At 41.2% G+C, this 16,632-nt stretch overlaps 2 protein-coding genes across 2 annotated transcripts in view; both read left to right on the top strand.

Moving 5' to 3' along the window:
- The first annotated feature begins 2,460 nt into the window (after window positions 1–2,460).
- BAG2 (BAG cochaperone 2) lies at window positions 2,461–15,491 on the top strand. Its single transcript, XM_012441555.2, has 3 exons — window positions 2,461–2,592; window positions 11,700–11,809; window positions 13,431–15,491. The coding sequence occupies exons 1-3, from the start codon at window positions 2,480–2,482 to the stop codon at window positions 13,841–13,843; spliced, it is 636 nt and encodes a 211-aa protein (XP_012296978.1). The 5' UTR covers window positions 2,461–2,479; the 3' UTR covers window positions 13,844–15,491.
- Window positions 2,534–16,632, top strand: part of PRIM2 (DNA primase subunit 2) — a 462,179-nt gene continuing 448,080 nt past the window's right edge. The window contains exon 1 of the mRNA XM_064360945.1: window positions 2,534–2,592. The gene's annotated coding sequence lies outside the window, so the exon portion shown is untranslated. The remainder of the gene's footprint in view (window positions 2,593–16,632) is intronic.

The raw sequence follows: 16,632 nt of genomic DNA, 5'->3' as shown, positions 1-16,632 counted from the left end.
TACTTTGACCTTAATTTAGACACAAGGAGATGTAATCTCTGTGTAACATTAGAGAAAATTATATGAATTATCATCAAAAGTAAATGCTTCTAACATTGACAAAGATGCTTATCTTTTCATTTCATCATTCACTCATTAATTCATTCAATCACAAAATATTTATTGGGTACCCACCATGTGCCAGCAGTTGTTCTAAGAACTTGGAATATACCAGTAAGCAAAACAAAGCCCTTACCCCTCTGTGGAGCACACACTGGTGGAGAAGGAGGGGTTGTACAATGTTAGTAAGCAAGTAAATGAAACTGCGTATCTGATGGCAATACGTGTACTGAAGGAAAATAAAGAAGGGAAGGGAATACATAGTGCAGGGACAGGGAGTTGAGGGGAGGCTTGCTATTTTTAATAGGGTGATCAGGAAAGATCTCACTGATAAGTAAACTTAAGCAAAGACTTGAAGAAGGGAGGGAGTGAGGATGAAAATACATATAGGCAAGAGAGTTCCAGGTGGAAGAGGGGAAGGTGCAGACAGGAGCTTAGTACATTCAAGGAAAAGCAGGAAGGCCAGTATGGCTGAAGCAGGATGAGCTAGGAGAGTAATACGAAATGAACTCCTTGAGGTTTTTCTAATGACCTTGGCTTTTACTCTGAGGTGAGGAGCCATTGAAGGTTTCTGAGAATAAATGGTATGATCTCCCTTATTTAGGATTGCTGTAATTGCTGCACTGAGATAATATGTACGCGAGAGACGAGTAGAAGCAGGGAGACCAGAGAGGAAGTTATTGTAGTACTCCAAGTGCAGTCTTACCAGGTAGCTTGAACCAGAATGGTGGGGTATAATTGGGAAGAATCTAGATATATTCTGAAGGTAAAATTGATGGGATTTACTAATAGGCTGGATCTAGGTAGGATATGAGAGAGAAAGTTCAGGATGATTCCAAAGTCACTTGATAGGCTTTCAGACCACTCACAAAATCTGTTTTGATTTCGTTTGTGTCGTGACAGAGTATTTTTAATAAGGTCAAATAATCCCCTACCCCAATAGTTAATTAGGATTTAGAATGAGTTCAGAGGGAATTGGGCTCCAGCCTTAAGGGCTTCAACTCTGTTCAGGTATTTAAACTGCTTTGATCTCTGAGTAAAGGTGGTGGTTCAACTTTAAACTATTATTATCTATCATTTTCTGTGCCCTATACATTTTCATCCTTGCAATGAGAGGCATAGAGCTATCAGGAGAGGGACCAAAGCCTCACTTTTTAAGCAGTCCAATCTTTATACTCTCAGCTCTACTCCATGTTTTACCGACGACACCTCATGCCTGACCTAGAGGCCTACTGCAACTTTTTGTTAACAGAAGATTTTTTAAAGTTGAAGACTTCTTAATACCAATTATTTCACTCACAAGTATTATTATTATTTTTTGAGACAAGGTCTTGATCTGTCGCCCAGGCTGGTGTGCAGCAGTTGGCAAGATCTCGGTTCACTTAACAGGCATGATTTTAATAGCAAAAATTTAAAACCCCTTCATTAAGCCGGGCGTGTAATCCCAGCACTTTGAGAGGCTGAGGTGGGTGGACCGCTTGAACCCAGGAGGTCAGGGCTGCACTAAGTCGTGATCGCGCCACTGCACTCCAACCTGGGTGACAGACCCAGTCTCAAATTCAAAATAAAATTAGAATGGTAAAAATGAAGTATATTCACTTTGCTTCCCACATCTAGCTAGACAGGGAAAGATGGAATAGCTTTTTCTTTTTTACTTCAAAGCTTCAGTTGCTGTAGGTGCTTTTATTACTCTCATCTCAGGAAAGAGTGGTAACAGGAAGGTCAGGTGAGTGTCGGCTGTCTAGAAGCTGTACTTACTGCCTAGAAGCTGTACTTACTGCCTTCTGTTTTACAGAAGGCCGTTTTCTCCCCCTATCACAGGACTCAATGTCGTTGTTCTTGCTTTGAATTATGGGTGCTGGGAGAAACTAAACGAACCCGTCACTGAGCAATACACCCACAGCCCATCGACCGATAGGAACCTTCGCGTGGGGGGGAGTTGGTTACTTTTAGTCTGCACGGAGAGGCGGGGCCTCGCGGGGTGGAGCTGGGGGTGGTCTGTGGGTCTGCGCGGGCTTCGGGTAGTTCTTGGGTCTGAGGAGCTGACGAGACGAGCGGCAGCCCACATTAGGCGCTCCGTCTCTGCGTGCGCCCCTCCTGGCGCCTCAGAGGCTTGCGCTCCCCAGGCCCGAGCCCCCGTGGCCCGCGCACCTCTTGCTCCCAGGCCCCGCATCCCCCAGCCCCGCGGGCGCCGCGCCTGCCCTTCTTTGGCCACGCGGCAGCAGCGGTGTTGGCGAGTCCTCTGGGGTTGCCCCCGCGGGCGTCAGAGGGAGGGCGGGCGCCCGCGTAGTGACGGCAGCGCCTGCAGCCCGAGGAGCGCTCCATTCGCCGCCGCCGGAGGGGCCGGTGACCTCTCGGCTGCCCCGCGTCGGAGGCTTAGATGGCTCAAGCGAAGATTAACGCTAAAGCCAACGAGGGGCGCTTCTGCCGCTCCTCCTCCATGGCCGACCGCTCCAGCCGCCTGTTGGAGAGCCTGGACCAGCTGGAGCTCAGGTGAGCGGCGGGCTAGCGGGCTGACGGGCGGGCGGTCTCGGGCGTCCTGCTCGCCACGCGGGCGGTTCGCGGACGGAGGCTGTGTGTGGCGGGCCGGGGTCGGGCACATAGAGGCGGCGGCCTCAGAAGTTGGCTTGTTGAGATTTGTGGTGGATGGACGTGGTGCAGTTTTGTTTCTTGGATTTTCTCCCCTAGTCTGAGAGAAAACGCATTCGATTTAAGCTAAACCTGTGAGGGCGTTATCGGTGGTCACACTTGGATTGACTTACCTGGGTGTTGGAGAGTGGGGAAAAAAATCAGAGGATATAAAAGTCATGGTGAGATTCCATGCGATTAAGGACTGTGGCAGCCGGGATCTGCAGAACTTCTAGAACCTTCTGTGTGGCTCCAGATGTTTTTAACTTACTTTTTTCCCGTTATGCGTTTTTAAGGGAGGCAGCAGTTTACAGTGGCCCTCCAAGTGAAATTAAGTTTCCCTGCTTCAGAGCACTTCCGAGCAAAAATGGAAAAAACAAAACCTACCCCACGATCCATTGAGAGCAGATTAAAGAGGGGTGAGGGGTGGGCGGTAGGTTACTGGGTGCTTAGTGCAGTTAAGACGTCGCCGCCTTCCCTGTCTCCTCTAACCTCGCGGGCGGGATTCAGCCGGTCTGTTCGTTTCTCTGTATTGGGCACCTCCCTGCATAGAAGACTAAGTGATAGTCACTGGCCTGAAAGCATGAAAAGATAGTTTTCTCCTTTTCTTGCTTAAGATTTTATTAGGTAATAAAGGAGTAGACGTGCGTAGAATTTCGAAACAATTTAATGCTAATAGATTTTTGGAAGGACTTTAATGGTGTATTGAAAAGTTTTATCTACTTCCTGTTGAACGTTTGTCTCAAGTTCCTGTGAAACTTGTGAACAGGTGTAGTTAAAAGAAAATTGTGTTAGGCACCTGCAATCCCCTGAAACTGTACACAGGAGTTGGTTCCATCGTTTTCTCTAGGTTGTGCATGAGCAGAGGCATGTGAGCCAAAAAGTTGAGGAAACACTGCACGTGTGTCTTTATCTCCCTCCATTAGTATAACCAAGCATGAAGTGTCCGTTTGCCGAGAAAATACTCAATAACCACGATATCTCTTAACAAGTGAGGCACTGTTACTACTGGGAGAAAAGAGCCAGAGAGTGAGAGATTCCCACTCACAATAATTTCATGGATGGCAGCAGAGAAACCCCAGCCCTACGCCGGGTTCTGGGGTTATGAGGCAAGTGGAAGAGAGAAGTAATGCTTCCTCATGGATTTTCTATGTACTAGCAAACCTGACCCATTCCACTCCCAGGAAAAGTAGAGCGAAAGCAGAAATTAGTGGCCTCAGTTACTTGAAGTCCCTTCAGCTGATAATGTTTCTCCTTAGGGAGCCACATAACAAGTAACTCACACTTCTCCATATCTTCAGAATGTTAAGGGCATGTTCTCAACCACTTCACTCTGGCTCTCCCTTAGAAAGAAAAGATTTTTTCCTAAAGGAATAGGGAGGATGCTACTCCACCCTGCCTTCCTTCAAGCTGAGTCATTGTCCTCCAACTTGAAATGCCTCACATGTGGTAGGTACAAAAGCACGCTGAAGTGCTCTTCTTTAAAAGAAAGCCTCAGGTTTTGAAGATTATTATATTCTAATGTTTGATTAATGTAAAATGAATTCTGATTACTGCATATCAGTGATTAAATTACAACTTGCTTAATATTTGAGTTGAGAAAAGTCTGATTAATATGTGGCTAACTGTCCGTTTCAAGGATTTTTTTTAGTAATTCTAGACTTTTGTAGGCTTTTTTTCTTTTTAAAAAAGTAATACTGGCTGAAAAGGAAGGATTTCTGAAGGTAAGCAAAAATAGAGAAAAAATGCTAATACTGATCCTATTAAGGTTCTTTTGAAACCACATGGGCAATGGCACAGAACACTACACTATTAAAACGAGAATCATGAGTACAAAGTCGATTTTTAAAAGAAAATAGGAAACTCATATGTAATTTTGCTCTAATAGTTTGTTTGTTGAGTAATAAAGTAGTGTAACTGGGTAGAATAAAACCTTACAGTTTGTACGTAGCTGTGTGCACTTAACGTTCCCTAACCACATTGGTCCTGTCAATTGAATAAGAAATTTCTTCCCTATGAAACTGAAAACAGGATTATGCCAAATGTTTTGTGACCTGGAGTATGAACTGATCTACATGATGTTTAAAATGTTTGACAGCAGTTCTGCTAACTGTTAAAGGTTTTTATTTATCTCTAATGGAATTTATCGAAACACTAGCCTTTTTTCTTTTTTGGACTGCATTTTGTCTTCTGTATTTCTTCCTTCTAAAGGTGATTCCCTTTTCTCTGTTTTTATGATCAATTCTCAATCAATAGAGTCTGAGTTTTGCATTCTCATTGGCTCAAACCATCTTACTTACTGGTACTTTTAAACAATTATTGTAATTTATAAAAAACGCTATGACAGTTTCTGGCTAATAACTCCCATAACCCTTGTTACCGTCTTATGTTATAATGTTGGGGTGCTTTAGGCCTCAGGGAAAAGAATCTCTCTCTGACCTTCTCTCACCTGCCTTGTCTGATTGTGAGTCAAAAGACCCTCATTCCAGAGAGGGTCTGCCCCATGCTGTGGAGAAAGGAGTTGAGCACTGACAGGCCAAGAAGAATCTGAATAGACAGGTTTTGCTAGGTTTCCCCATTTGGTCTGTTAGTGTGAGAGCATACCCTTTTTGTCCAGTCACATTTCTACATCGTTGTCATTCATGCTTATTTAATGAAGCAAGCCTCCATAAGAACCCAAAAGGACGTGGTTTGGAGAGCTTCCAGATAGCTGGACATGTGGAAGCTCCTAGAAGGTGGTGTGCCCAGGGATGGCATGGAAGCTTTGTGCCCCTTCCCCTGTACCTCACCTTATACATCTTTTCATCCATATCCTTTGTAATACCCTTTATAATAAACCAGTAAATGTAAGTAAGTGTTTCCCTGAATTCTGTTAGCTGCTCCAGCAAGTTAAACCCAAAGAGGGGACATGGGAACCCCAATTTGAAGCGAGTGGGTCAGAAGTTCTGGAGGCCTAGACTTGCAACTTTTGGGGGTGGGGGTAGGGTCTTGGGGAACTGAGCTTTCAACCTGTGGGGTCTGACACTGTCTCCAGGTAGATAGTGTTGGAGCTGAGTTGGAGGATATTTAGCTGGTGTCCACTGCTTATTGGTGGGGAAAATCCCCCACATACTTGCTCATAGCAGTCTTCTGTGTTGTTACAGTGCGAGAGTTTTTTCTAAAACACCTGCTAATGTTTATTCATTTAATGAACACGTATTATATGCCAGGCTCCATGTCTTTGTGGAAGTTACTGTTACCACCATTCTACAGATAGAGAAATTGAGGCTTAGCAGCTTAAATGACTTGTCCAAAGTCACACAACTAGAGAGTAGTAAACTCCAAATCTGAACCCAGGAAGCCTGGCTTTCCAGGCTCTAATACTTAATGCCTGAATTTTCTTAAAGTTAAGTATGTCACATTTCAAAATGTAGGAATGATATATGGATGAATATATGAGTTTCCTGAAAGAGATAAAAATTCAGTTTAAATTGGCCTTTAATTCAGTGGCTATTGAACATGCACTATGTGCTAGGCATTGTGTAACTCCTAGAAAGCTCAAAATGGTAATGAAGATGTTTGTGGGGTGGGTTTTGGAGACTGGCAGAGGGGAAAATGACAGGACTGGGAGATTGAGTGTTCACATATTTCCCACAACTTACCACATCGCAGGTCCTTCCACCTTCCTGTCAGCCATTCGCTGTGGCTTAACCTGCACCCAGGTAGTAAAGAGCTGGGGTCAGGGTGATAAGGATCATTTGTCTGGCTTTAAAGTTTCATGTTAGGGTGTGCCAGTGTTCCAGGAGTCACAAAACAAGATGGCATCATAGTTAATATTGTATAATAACCTGTAATTTAAAAGAACATTTTTCATATACATTGTTATTTGAAGCTTTAAAAACCCTTTGAGGTAGGTGGAAGGCACATACTCTCTCCTAGAAATGAGGGAAATGAGGTCCATAAGGATGGAAGTGGCTTGCCTAAGGACATACTACTGAAGAGTGGCTCTTCGCACTAAAAACACTAGTCCCTTCTTTACACCAAAGTGTCTTGACAGTAAATGTAATATAAATTTTGGTGATGATTAGGAAAAACCTTCAGAATTTTACATTGCCTAAAAGTGATCATTATAACATTCTTTTGATACAGGAGTATGGAATGAGAGACAGAACTCTGAGTTTAAGAACCTGTAAACGGCAGGGCGTAATGGCTCACTCCTAGCACTTTGGGAGGTTGAGGTGGTTAGACCACCTGAGGTCAGGAGTTTGAGACCAGCCTGGCCAACACGATGAAACCCCATCTCTACTAAAAATACAAAAATTAGCTGGGCTTGGTGGCAGGAGCCTGTAGTCCCCGCTACTCGGGAGGCTAAGGCAGGAGAATTGCTTGAACCCAGGAGGTGGAGGTTACAGTGAGCTGAGATCACGCCACTGCACTCCAGCATGGACAACAGAGTGAGATTCCATCTTGGGGAAAAAAAAAAACTGTTTTAGAAATGGTTTCTTTCAAATCACAATATGAGCATATGCCATTTTTCTTCCTTTCTATGAAAGCACAAATTCTCGTCATTAATAAGCCCACATTCATAATGGTAAGAATATAATGGCTATCAATACTATAAATACATGCCAGTGCCAATTCTAGACACATTATATATATTAACTTGTGTGTGTAATTGTTTTTAATCAGTGCTGTCAGTCACTGTTAAACTCCACCTGCTTTACTTCATTGAGTCACAAGCACTGTTCCCTTATCCTGTTTCATAGGCGACTGACCCATTTGCACAGCTAGTAGTGGTGGTGCCGGCAGTTTTCACTGCATTCTCTATTAGCGGACATATTAACAGTAGCCACAGTTTGGGCAAAATTGCTGTTGTATTCCTCCTAAGGCTCCCAGCAGTTTGCTGTTTTGATACCGAGGTTCGTAGGGTGCCCAAGACCTGGGGGCTATCTGAGGATGCCTGCGCTCCGGTTTTGTCTTCCTGAGTATTCTGACTAAAATTTCTTTTTGTCAAAGCCTACTTAGTTGTGATTTCATGAGTTTTCCAGGAGCACAGCCCAGGCCAGCCTTGATGTGAGGATAAGTTCTTTCCCAATTTGGAGTTGTAGCTGCTTCCAGGATCTGTTAGTAAAAACAGAACTGCCCCTTTCCGCCAAGAGAAGTGTTGTCAGATGAGATATTAAGAAACATGAAGGATAAAGTGAGATGGTCCAACATTTCTCTAACCAGAGTTCCAGAAGAAAATAATAGAATGGGAGTCGGGGAATATTCAAAGATACAACGTCTAAGAATTTTCTAGAACTAATGGAAAAATTGTAAAATGTAGACAAAAGACATGTATATGAGTTAAGGATAGCAGTAGCTGATGAACAGTACAAATGTTACTTAAATAAACTAACTAGAGATCTACATTCAGCTTTTTAAAAGAAAAAATGTAAGATATGAGGTAGTCCATAGAGTAAATGAATGTACAGGGCCAAAGGAAGCATGAATTGCCTTATGGGAAAGGAAGGGAGAAGCTAAGGAAACAATTCCTGCCAAAGGGATTGGGTTTTGAAGAAGGATCACCCAGTAGACAAGGATCAGGGAGAAAGAAGGCTACCTGAAGAGGGACTAGGACATGAAAAACCCATGCTGCCAAATAAACCCTGAGATGTTTATGTTCCGAAGAATGACATTTTGCCTTTGCATGAAATGAAAAAGATATGCATAAAAATGTATATAAGAAGTTCTATAAATGATGAAATCTGTTTTTCATAGGGATAATGCCCTGATAATTTCTATTATGTATTTAAAAAAAGCCTTTGGGGGTGGGGGGGGGTCTCAAAAACACAGAATTTAGAAGTTCCATCTAATTATTTGGTCTCATTTAATGATAAAATATTTTCTTCATATGACAGGCTTATATTTTTTTTCTAGAATGTCTCTTTTATCTTTTGTTAATAACATGATCTGACTGCTGTAACTAGTAAATGAAACTTTCCTTTTCAGAATAACATTGTTCTCTCTTTATCATCTTACAATTGAATACAAACCGAAAAAGTGTTGAAAACTTAATCTCTTCTTTTAGCATCTTCTCATTTACCAGTCACATGATTTACCTATGTCATTTGTCTAAATATTGAGGTCATGATTTGTGCTTTTAGCATAAGTATTCATTGCCAACTCAGTCTCTTTCCTACGTTCTGGGCCCTAGTTTATCTTTCTGAAAGACTGCTAATGTAAAATGTTTAAGTAAATAGGGAATAGTCTTATAATAGGGCCTGATACTTGCATTACTATTACTCTGTAGAATATTGTATTTTGATTGTGTTCTCTAGCCAAATTTGTCATATGAGATTCTTCCCAGTTCTTTGCTTTTACTGGCTCTTAGAAACACAAAGTTTGACATGTGTTTAATGTCTTGAAGAATAAAGATACCTTGTGATTTTACAGCCTTTCAGTACTATTTTGGGGTATAACAGGTGGGTAACCAAAGGGGAAGAGGCATGTGTGTGCTTGGGGTAGCGGAGGATCCTTTTATGGAATTGAACATGCTAAAACATTGGTGAAGTTGTTCTTTCTGTGCACACTTAAGACAGCAATTAGGATTAGATCTTCATGACCTTTTATTTCTAAGACCATCCAAATACTGGGGATAGGTCTGTCACTATTTCATTTTGCAAAAGTTGGTGACTTAGTTACTGTAATTCATAATAAGAAGGTGCCCTGGAAGTACAGAACAGGTTAAATATACAATATGTATATTTTTATCTTGCTCCCATGATTCCACAGCTTAGTTTTTCAGTGACTGGGTATATTCATGTGTATGTATAGTGAGTGCATGTGTGTGCAATTGAGGGAAGTGGGGAAAGTAGTGCTTCTATAGTTTGAACAGGACTTAACAAAAAAACCACAGAGACTTTCCTTTAAATTTGGGAAAAGACAAAGATATCTCCATCATTGCCACTGTTTAATACAGTACTGAAGGACCTTTTCTTAAAAAAACAAAAAAAAGGTAATAGGATTGGGAAGGAAGAAATAAAAACTACTGCAGATGATACGATCATTAACCTAGAAGAACCAACAGAATCAATAGACTGAACACTAAAATGAATACATATAAATCAAGGTCGTCAGTGACAAGATAAACCTACAAAACCAGCACTTCTCAAACCAGTAAAAATCAACTAGAAAATATAAATTCACAATAGCAACAATATCCACAAAGACTACTATGAAGAATACATCAGAACACTATAGAAGATCTGAATAAATGAAGAGACATATATCACGCCCTTTAACAGAATGACGTTATAAAGATGTCTAATTTCTCTTGGTTTTTAAGAAACACAATAAATTTAGCCTAGAGTTTATATGGAGACGTAAAAGTCCATAAATAGCTAAGTTATCTTTAAAGAAGATTGAGGGGCCTGCTCTACCAAATATTAAAGTGTTAGTATGAGGCTGGTGCTATTAAAAAAAGACAACTGGGCACTGGTATAAGAACAGTTAAATATACTAATGCATGAGATAGAGATTTTAGAGATAAACTTAGTAAACATTCGCTAGGGGAAAGATGGATTGTTTGGTAAATAATGTTGGGGAAAATGGCTATTTGGAAAAAAAAAATAAAACAACATCCTTACCTAACTACATACAAGGGTTGATTCTAGGTGGATTAAAGACATAAATATAAGGAAGGTAGAACTAGAAAGTTAATAGAAGGAAAATATGACCAAGGGGTGGGGAAAGACCTTAGGTCAAAACTTCAAAAGCGAGCCATAAGGCAAAAAAAAAAAAAAAAAAAAAAAAGAATTTGATCACCTCAAAATAAGTGTCTCTCTTTAGTATAAGACATCCCAGACATGGGTCCTATATGAGAGGATGAGAGATGGTTGCAGTATCTGTGACCAATAAGAATCTCTTGAGTATACAAATCAACAAGGGGACAGGAACTCCTGTTTACAAATAGAAAAACAAAATAGGAAAGTCTATGAACAGGCTAACAAGGATACAAAAAGATGTCTGAAATTATTAGGAAAACGCAAGTTAACACTGACATATCAGTGTATTTCTATTAGACTGGCAGTAAGTTGGAAAATGTGGAGTGTTGGTAAGGATACGAGGACTCCTGTGCTTTGCTGTGGAGAGTGGATGAAGACTACAGGTATTCTGCAGAATAATCATAGTACTAAGTCAGAAGCAGAGTACATATACCCTGTGTCTTAGCAATGCTGTCCTGGTATATGTCCTAAGGAAATCCTCACAAAGGTCCAAAAGGGACATTTATTCATGAAAGTGTTATTTGTAGTAATGAGAAGCTGGTAGACAACCTGATTGTACATCTCTGGGAGAGTGGAGAGGAAAAATCAGGTAGCTATACACCTGGAGTATTATACAGCAATTAGAAGCAACTGATTAGAAGTACACATGGGGGCTGGGTGCGGTGGCTCACACCTGAATCCCAGCACTTTGGAAGTCTGCAGCGGGCAGATCACTTGAGTCCAGGAGTTTGAGACCAGCCTGGCCAACATGGTGAAATCCTGTCTCTAGTAAAAATACAAAAATTAGCCGGGCCTGGAGGCTGAAGCACAAGAATCACTTAAACCCAGTGGGTGGAGGATGCAGTGAGGTCGTGTCAGTGTGCTCCAGCTGGGTGTCAAAGCAAAACTCTGTCTCAAAAAAAAAATACTCATAAGAACCTGGATGCTAAGTGAAAAAGCAAAAACAGAATGAGATATAAATTCAAAATATACAAATGATACAGATCTAATTAAAAAAACAAGTGCTATTAGACAAACACTAAATAGAATGATTGCCTTATGAGCTGGGAGGAAATGGGAGAAAGACAAATGGATAAAAATAGAAAAAGGAATTTTAAAGCAAGAATGAAGAATTTTTGAAAAGTGTGGCGATCTTTAAACTTGGTTTGGGCTGAATGTGAGAGAAAGAAAATCAAAAGGAAGAACAGCCTCCATACAATAATTGTTTTGTTTTCCCAACTTCTATAGGGTTGAAGCTTTGAGAGAAGCAGCAACTGCTATTGAGCAAGAGAAAGAAATCCTTCTGGAAATGATCCACAGTATCCAAAATAGCCAGGACATGAGGCAGATCAGTGACGGTGAGAACCATCTCCACAGAAGGGGCTCGTCTTTTACACTGCTTTAAAGTTTGTGATAAGTGTGGGTCAATTTTTGCTTGACTTTTAGTATGTATGCTCTAGGCCACAGCATTTAATGTGAGCCGCAGAGAGCAGCTGCAGCTGTCAGTTTATTACAACAGCCACTTACTCAGAGATTTCTTGCAGTATGCTCCCTACCCCAAGCCCATAGCTGGGAGATAGACGGAAACGCCTGCAAGCTCAGAAGAGCTGGCCCCAAGCAGTAAGGCCATGTGTTTTATCCCAGGTTCACACTCATAACTTCAGTTCTTTATAAGAACTGGACTGCAAGACATTGAAAAGCAGAGGAAAAGGGTGAGAGAGTGGAAGCAGAGAAGTAGAGACAAGAAAAGATGAATTGAGGCATAAAATAAAGAGAAGGGACAAAATGCAGAGGAAATGAGGAAACTTGTAGGACCAAAAAAGGCATGAACGTAAAAATGTGCTGTCATTTTTTTTCTTTTCTTGAGTCGGTAGTTTAATTCTTGTTGCCCAGGCTAGAGTGCAATGGCGTGATCATGGATCACTGCAACCTCCGCCTCTCGGGTTCAAGCGATTCTCTTGCCTCAGCCTCCCGAGAAGTTGGAGTTACAGGCATCCATCACCATGTCCGGCTAATTTTTGTATTTTTAGTAGAGACAGGGTTTCACCATGTTGGCCAGGCTGGTCTGGCACTCCTGACCTCAGATGATCTGCCCACCTCAGCCTCCCAAAGTGCTGGGATTACAGGCGTGAGCCACCGCACCTGGCCTGTGCTGTCATTTTCATGTGAAGAACATGACTGGCTGTGTTGAAATAGGTCAGTTGTGATTTTCTTTCATTGGCACTGTACTTCCTACTTGGGCTCCTTTGGTGCCACACAGGCCTCATTAGTGAGCCAAGTGGCTGGTGAGATAACTAAGCAATCTAAATCCAGATCAAAACTGTGGCACATCTGTGGTGGGCCATGATCTAGTCTCTCTACGCTATCCTGCCCAAAGATTAATGAGTTAGGAAGTTACAAAACAGAACAAGCAGGAGACTGCTGACTTTTTCATATAAATAATGAAATGTTGATAGAGCTCCTCCTTGTGCTGGCCAAGACTTAGACTCCTGTCCTGCTTCTGTCTGGAGAAGGATGAAGTCAGTGCCTGTATTGAGGCCAGCTTATCTTCCATCATGGCTGCATTTTCTCAACCAAAATTTGGGGCAGTGTATTCTGATCAATGCACATGTCCTTATGGAGAGATCTAGGACATCTGACCTCTGGAGCTCTACCCAGCACAAACCCTATATATGCTTACTCCTCACGGTGTTAAGACTTATCTCCATCCTAGTTACAAATGCATACCTGCCCAAACTTCTGCAAACATGCCAATTTGGGAAGTCTTCTGGGATCCCATGTATAAAGATTGTCAGGAAATGGTATTCTTCAACCTCTTTCAATAATCTAATACATTTCACCAGTTAATCTTATATGCTATAGTTTTAGCTTTTATCTTTAAAAAAATGGCATAGCAGAGGTACTTAATAAATTTAGTCCCAAATGCCTTAATGTTCTTGACATGGATAAGCTTATGTCTCATATTGATTGGTATTTTAGGAGAAAGAGAAGAATTAAATCTGACTGCAAACCGTTTGATGGGAAGAACTCTCACCGTTGAAGTTTCAGTAGAAACAATTAGAAACCCCCAGCAGCAAGAATCCCTAAAGCATGCCACAAGGATTATTGATGAGGTGGTCAATAAGTTTCTGGATGATTTGGGAAATGCCAAGAGTCATTTAATGTCGCTTTACAGTGCATGTTCGTCTGAGGTGCCACATGGGCCAGTTGATCAGAAGTTTCAATCCATAGTCATTGGCTGTGCTCTTGAAGATCAGAAGAAAATTAAGAGGAGATTAGAGACTCTGCTTAGAAACATTGAAAACTCTGACAAGGCCATCAAGCTGTTAGAGCCTTCTAAAGGAGCTAGTTCCAAAACTCTGCAACAAAATGCTGAAAGCAGATTCAATTAGTCTTCAAACCGAAGAACATTTACACATAGTGGTGTAAAAATGGTACAATATATTTTAATTGATAACTAGTTCTTTGTGTTAGGTATTACCACTTAGTTGATACTGACAGCTGTTTGAGATGAGGAAAATATTCCATCAAGTATCTTCAGTTTTGTGAATAACAAAACTAGCAATATTTTAATTACCTATCTAGAGAGTTTTTAGATTGAATTCTTGTCTTGTACTAGGATCTAGCTTATTTCACTATTCTGTGGATGAATACAGTTTGTTGGGGAAAACAAGTGCTCAGCTAGGGGCAAGAACATCACTGCTTTTTCCTGTACTTGGTCTAGCATGGAATCATGCAATCACCTGGGGCATTTAGCTGACTAGAATTTTTTTTTTTTTTTTTTTTTTTTTTTTTTGAGACAGAGTCTCGCTCTGTCACCAGGATGGAGTGCAGATCTCAGCTCACTGCAGCCTCCACCTCCTGGGTTCAGGTTATTCTCGTGCCTCAGCCTCCCGAGTAGTTGGGATTACAGGCACGCGCCACCACACCCAGCTATTTTTTTTGTATTTCTAGTAGAGACAGGGTTTCACCACGTTGGCCAGGATAGTCTCAATCTCCTGACCTCATGATCCACACGCCTTGGCCTCCCAAAGTGCTGGGATTACAGGCATGGGCCACAGTGCCTGGCCTAGAAATTCTTTACCCTAAGCGGCACACACAGAGTGTTAACAAAGCACTGTGCTTAGAGGGATAAAAGGAATCACAAAACAAGAATCTTTCCAAAGTTGTCTCATTTAGCAATGTTAAGGCATCTATATCAAATTATTCTGGATATAAAGATTTACGTGTCTCAATATGAATGTAGTTTTTGATATACGAGAAACTATGACATAAAATGTGAGAAAATCACCTATAACTTACCACTGTGAACAATTATGTATCTGCTTCATCTTTTCTCAAATGCATCAATTCTCTAAAATTCCTACGTTGTACCTTGCCTTTTTTAAAAAGTTAGATACTGATATAAAGTCTGTTTAATGGCCAACTTAGTGAGCTCTATTTTATGTAGTTATATCTTTATCCATTCCCCTTTTATGAACATGTAGGTTGTTTCCTACTTGTTGCTATTACTGCAATATACTTTTGTACACAGGACTTTTTCCTTCTTTTGTTTTTGATTTTCTATGTATAAAGGCCCAGGAGTGAATTATATTGTGTCAAAGAGTATATGTGTTTTAATGGCCTCACACATATTAAAATTTTTTTGTATAAAGGTTATAGCAATTTATACTTTTTTCAATAATTAAAATATAGCTATTTCACTAGAATCTTTTCAGCATAGAGCATCAACACTTTAGTTTGCATTTTGTTTGTTAACAAGGTTAACCAGTGTGTTGATTCTTCTTTTATCTGTGATAAAGTGAGGCAACTAGAGGACTTACTTGTTCAAAGTAATTAGTGCTATTGATAAACAAAAACCTCAACCACTTCTCCAGATACTATTTTGAAATGAACACATCAGTTTTTATTTGAATGTAGGTATTCACACTGAAAAACAAATCAGGATCCAAATTGATCTTATATATGTATCTCTCAATGCAAGCAATATTGAACTTCATTTTCTCTACAAAAATGCCAAGTTAAGTCTCTTTATAAAAAGCAGTTACAATCGGAAGACATTCATGTTACTTCCTTTGCCAGCTCCAGCTCTGCCTTATTTAAATCTTTCCATTTCATGAGAAACATTAATTCTATCTATGGCAAAGCCACTTGGTTTATTCGTGGACTGATTTGCTGTCATCAGGCTGAAATGATTTTTTGTGTGCATCATTTTTTTCTTGACCAGCTTTTTGAAAATTAAATGAATAGTCAAGTTTTCAAGTTCTCAAGTATTGTCAGCATCTGTAATCCCCTCCACTCTGGGAAATGCTACTGCTCCCAGCTTCCCATTGCTTCCACATCAGTCCAGGACGTTTTCTACCACAAATTATTCTGGCTCTGCCTCCTTGACCTTGGTATTCTTAGCACTGTTTTTCCCATTGTTTTGCAATGGAGTTTTTATTGGAGGCCATTCATTTCTGATCACAGACTTGAAGAGCTATGATCCACATTTCCAAGCCGCTTGCGGTCCCTGGTCTGCAGTATCTCCAGCACTCTGTACCTAAAGCCAAATCCAAGGGGCAGGAAATCTCAGTGTGTTGATTTTTTTTTTTTTTGAGAGGGAGTCTTACTTTGTCACCCAGGCCGGAATACAGTGGTGCAATCTCGGCTTACTGCAACCTCCACCTCCCGTGTTCAAGTGATTCTCCTGCCTCAGCCTCCCGAGTAGCTGGGATTACAGGTGCCCACCACCCATGCTTGAATAATTTTTGTATTTTTAGTAGAGACAGGGTTTCACCATATTGTCCAGGCTGGTCTTAAATTCCTGACCTTGTGATTCGCCCACCTCGGCCTCCCAAAGTGCTGGGATTATAGGCGTAAGCCACCACACCTGGCCAATGTGTTGATTCTTAACGTGTATTTTTATTTCTAAGAATGAAAGGAGTAAGGCCGGCCGTGGTGGTTCATGCCTGTAATCCCAGCACTTTGGGAGGCTGTGGCAGGCAGATCAAAAGGTCAAGAGATCGAGACCATCCTGGCCAACATGGTGAAACCCCTTCTCTACTAAAATACAAAAATTAGCTGGGTGTGGTGGTGCACGCCTGTAGTCCCAGCTACTTGGGAGGCTGAGGCAGAATTGCTTGAACCCTGGAGGTGGAGGCTGCAGTGAGCCAAGATGACGCCACTGCACTCTAGCCTG

The sequence above is a fragment of the Aotus nancymaae genome, unplaced genomic scaffold (assembly GCF_030222135.1).
Source record: "Aotus nancymaae isolate 86718 unplaced genomic scaffold, 86718_ANA_hifiasm-v0.15.2.pri h1tg000040l, whole genome shotgun sequence".
In the NCBI taxonomy this organism is placed as follows: Eukaryota; Metazoa; Chordata; class Mammalia; order Primates; family Aotidae; genus Aotus; species Aotus nancymaae.
Note: the sequence above shows the minus strand (reverse complement) of the source record. Positions and strands in the feature narration are given on the sequence as shown.

Excerpts from the sequence above, each read along its gene's own strand:
- BAG2 (XM_012441555.2), top strand. The coding sequence starts at position 2,480 with ATGGCTCAAGCGAAGATTAACGCTAAAGCCAACGAGGGGCGCTTCTGC. Across the intron at positions 2,593-11,699 it reads CTGGACCAGCTGGAGCTCAG|GGTTGAAGCTTTGAGAGAAG; the intron begins GTGAGCGGCGGG and ends CAACTTCTATAG. Across the intron at positions 11,810-13,430 it reads CATGAGGCAGATCAGTGACG|GAGAAAGAGAAGAATTAAAT; the intron begins GTGAGAACCATC and ends TTGGTATTTTAG.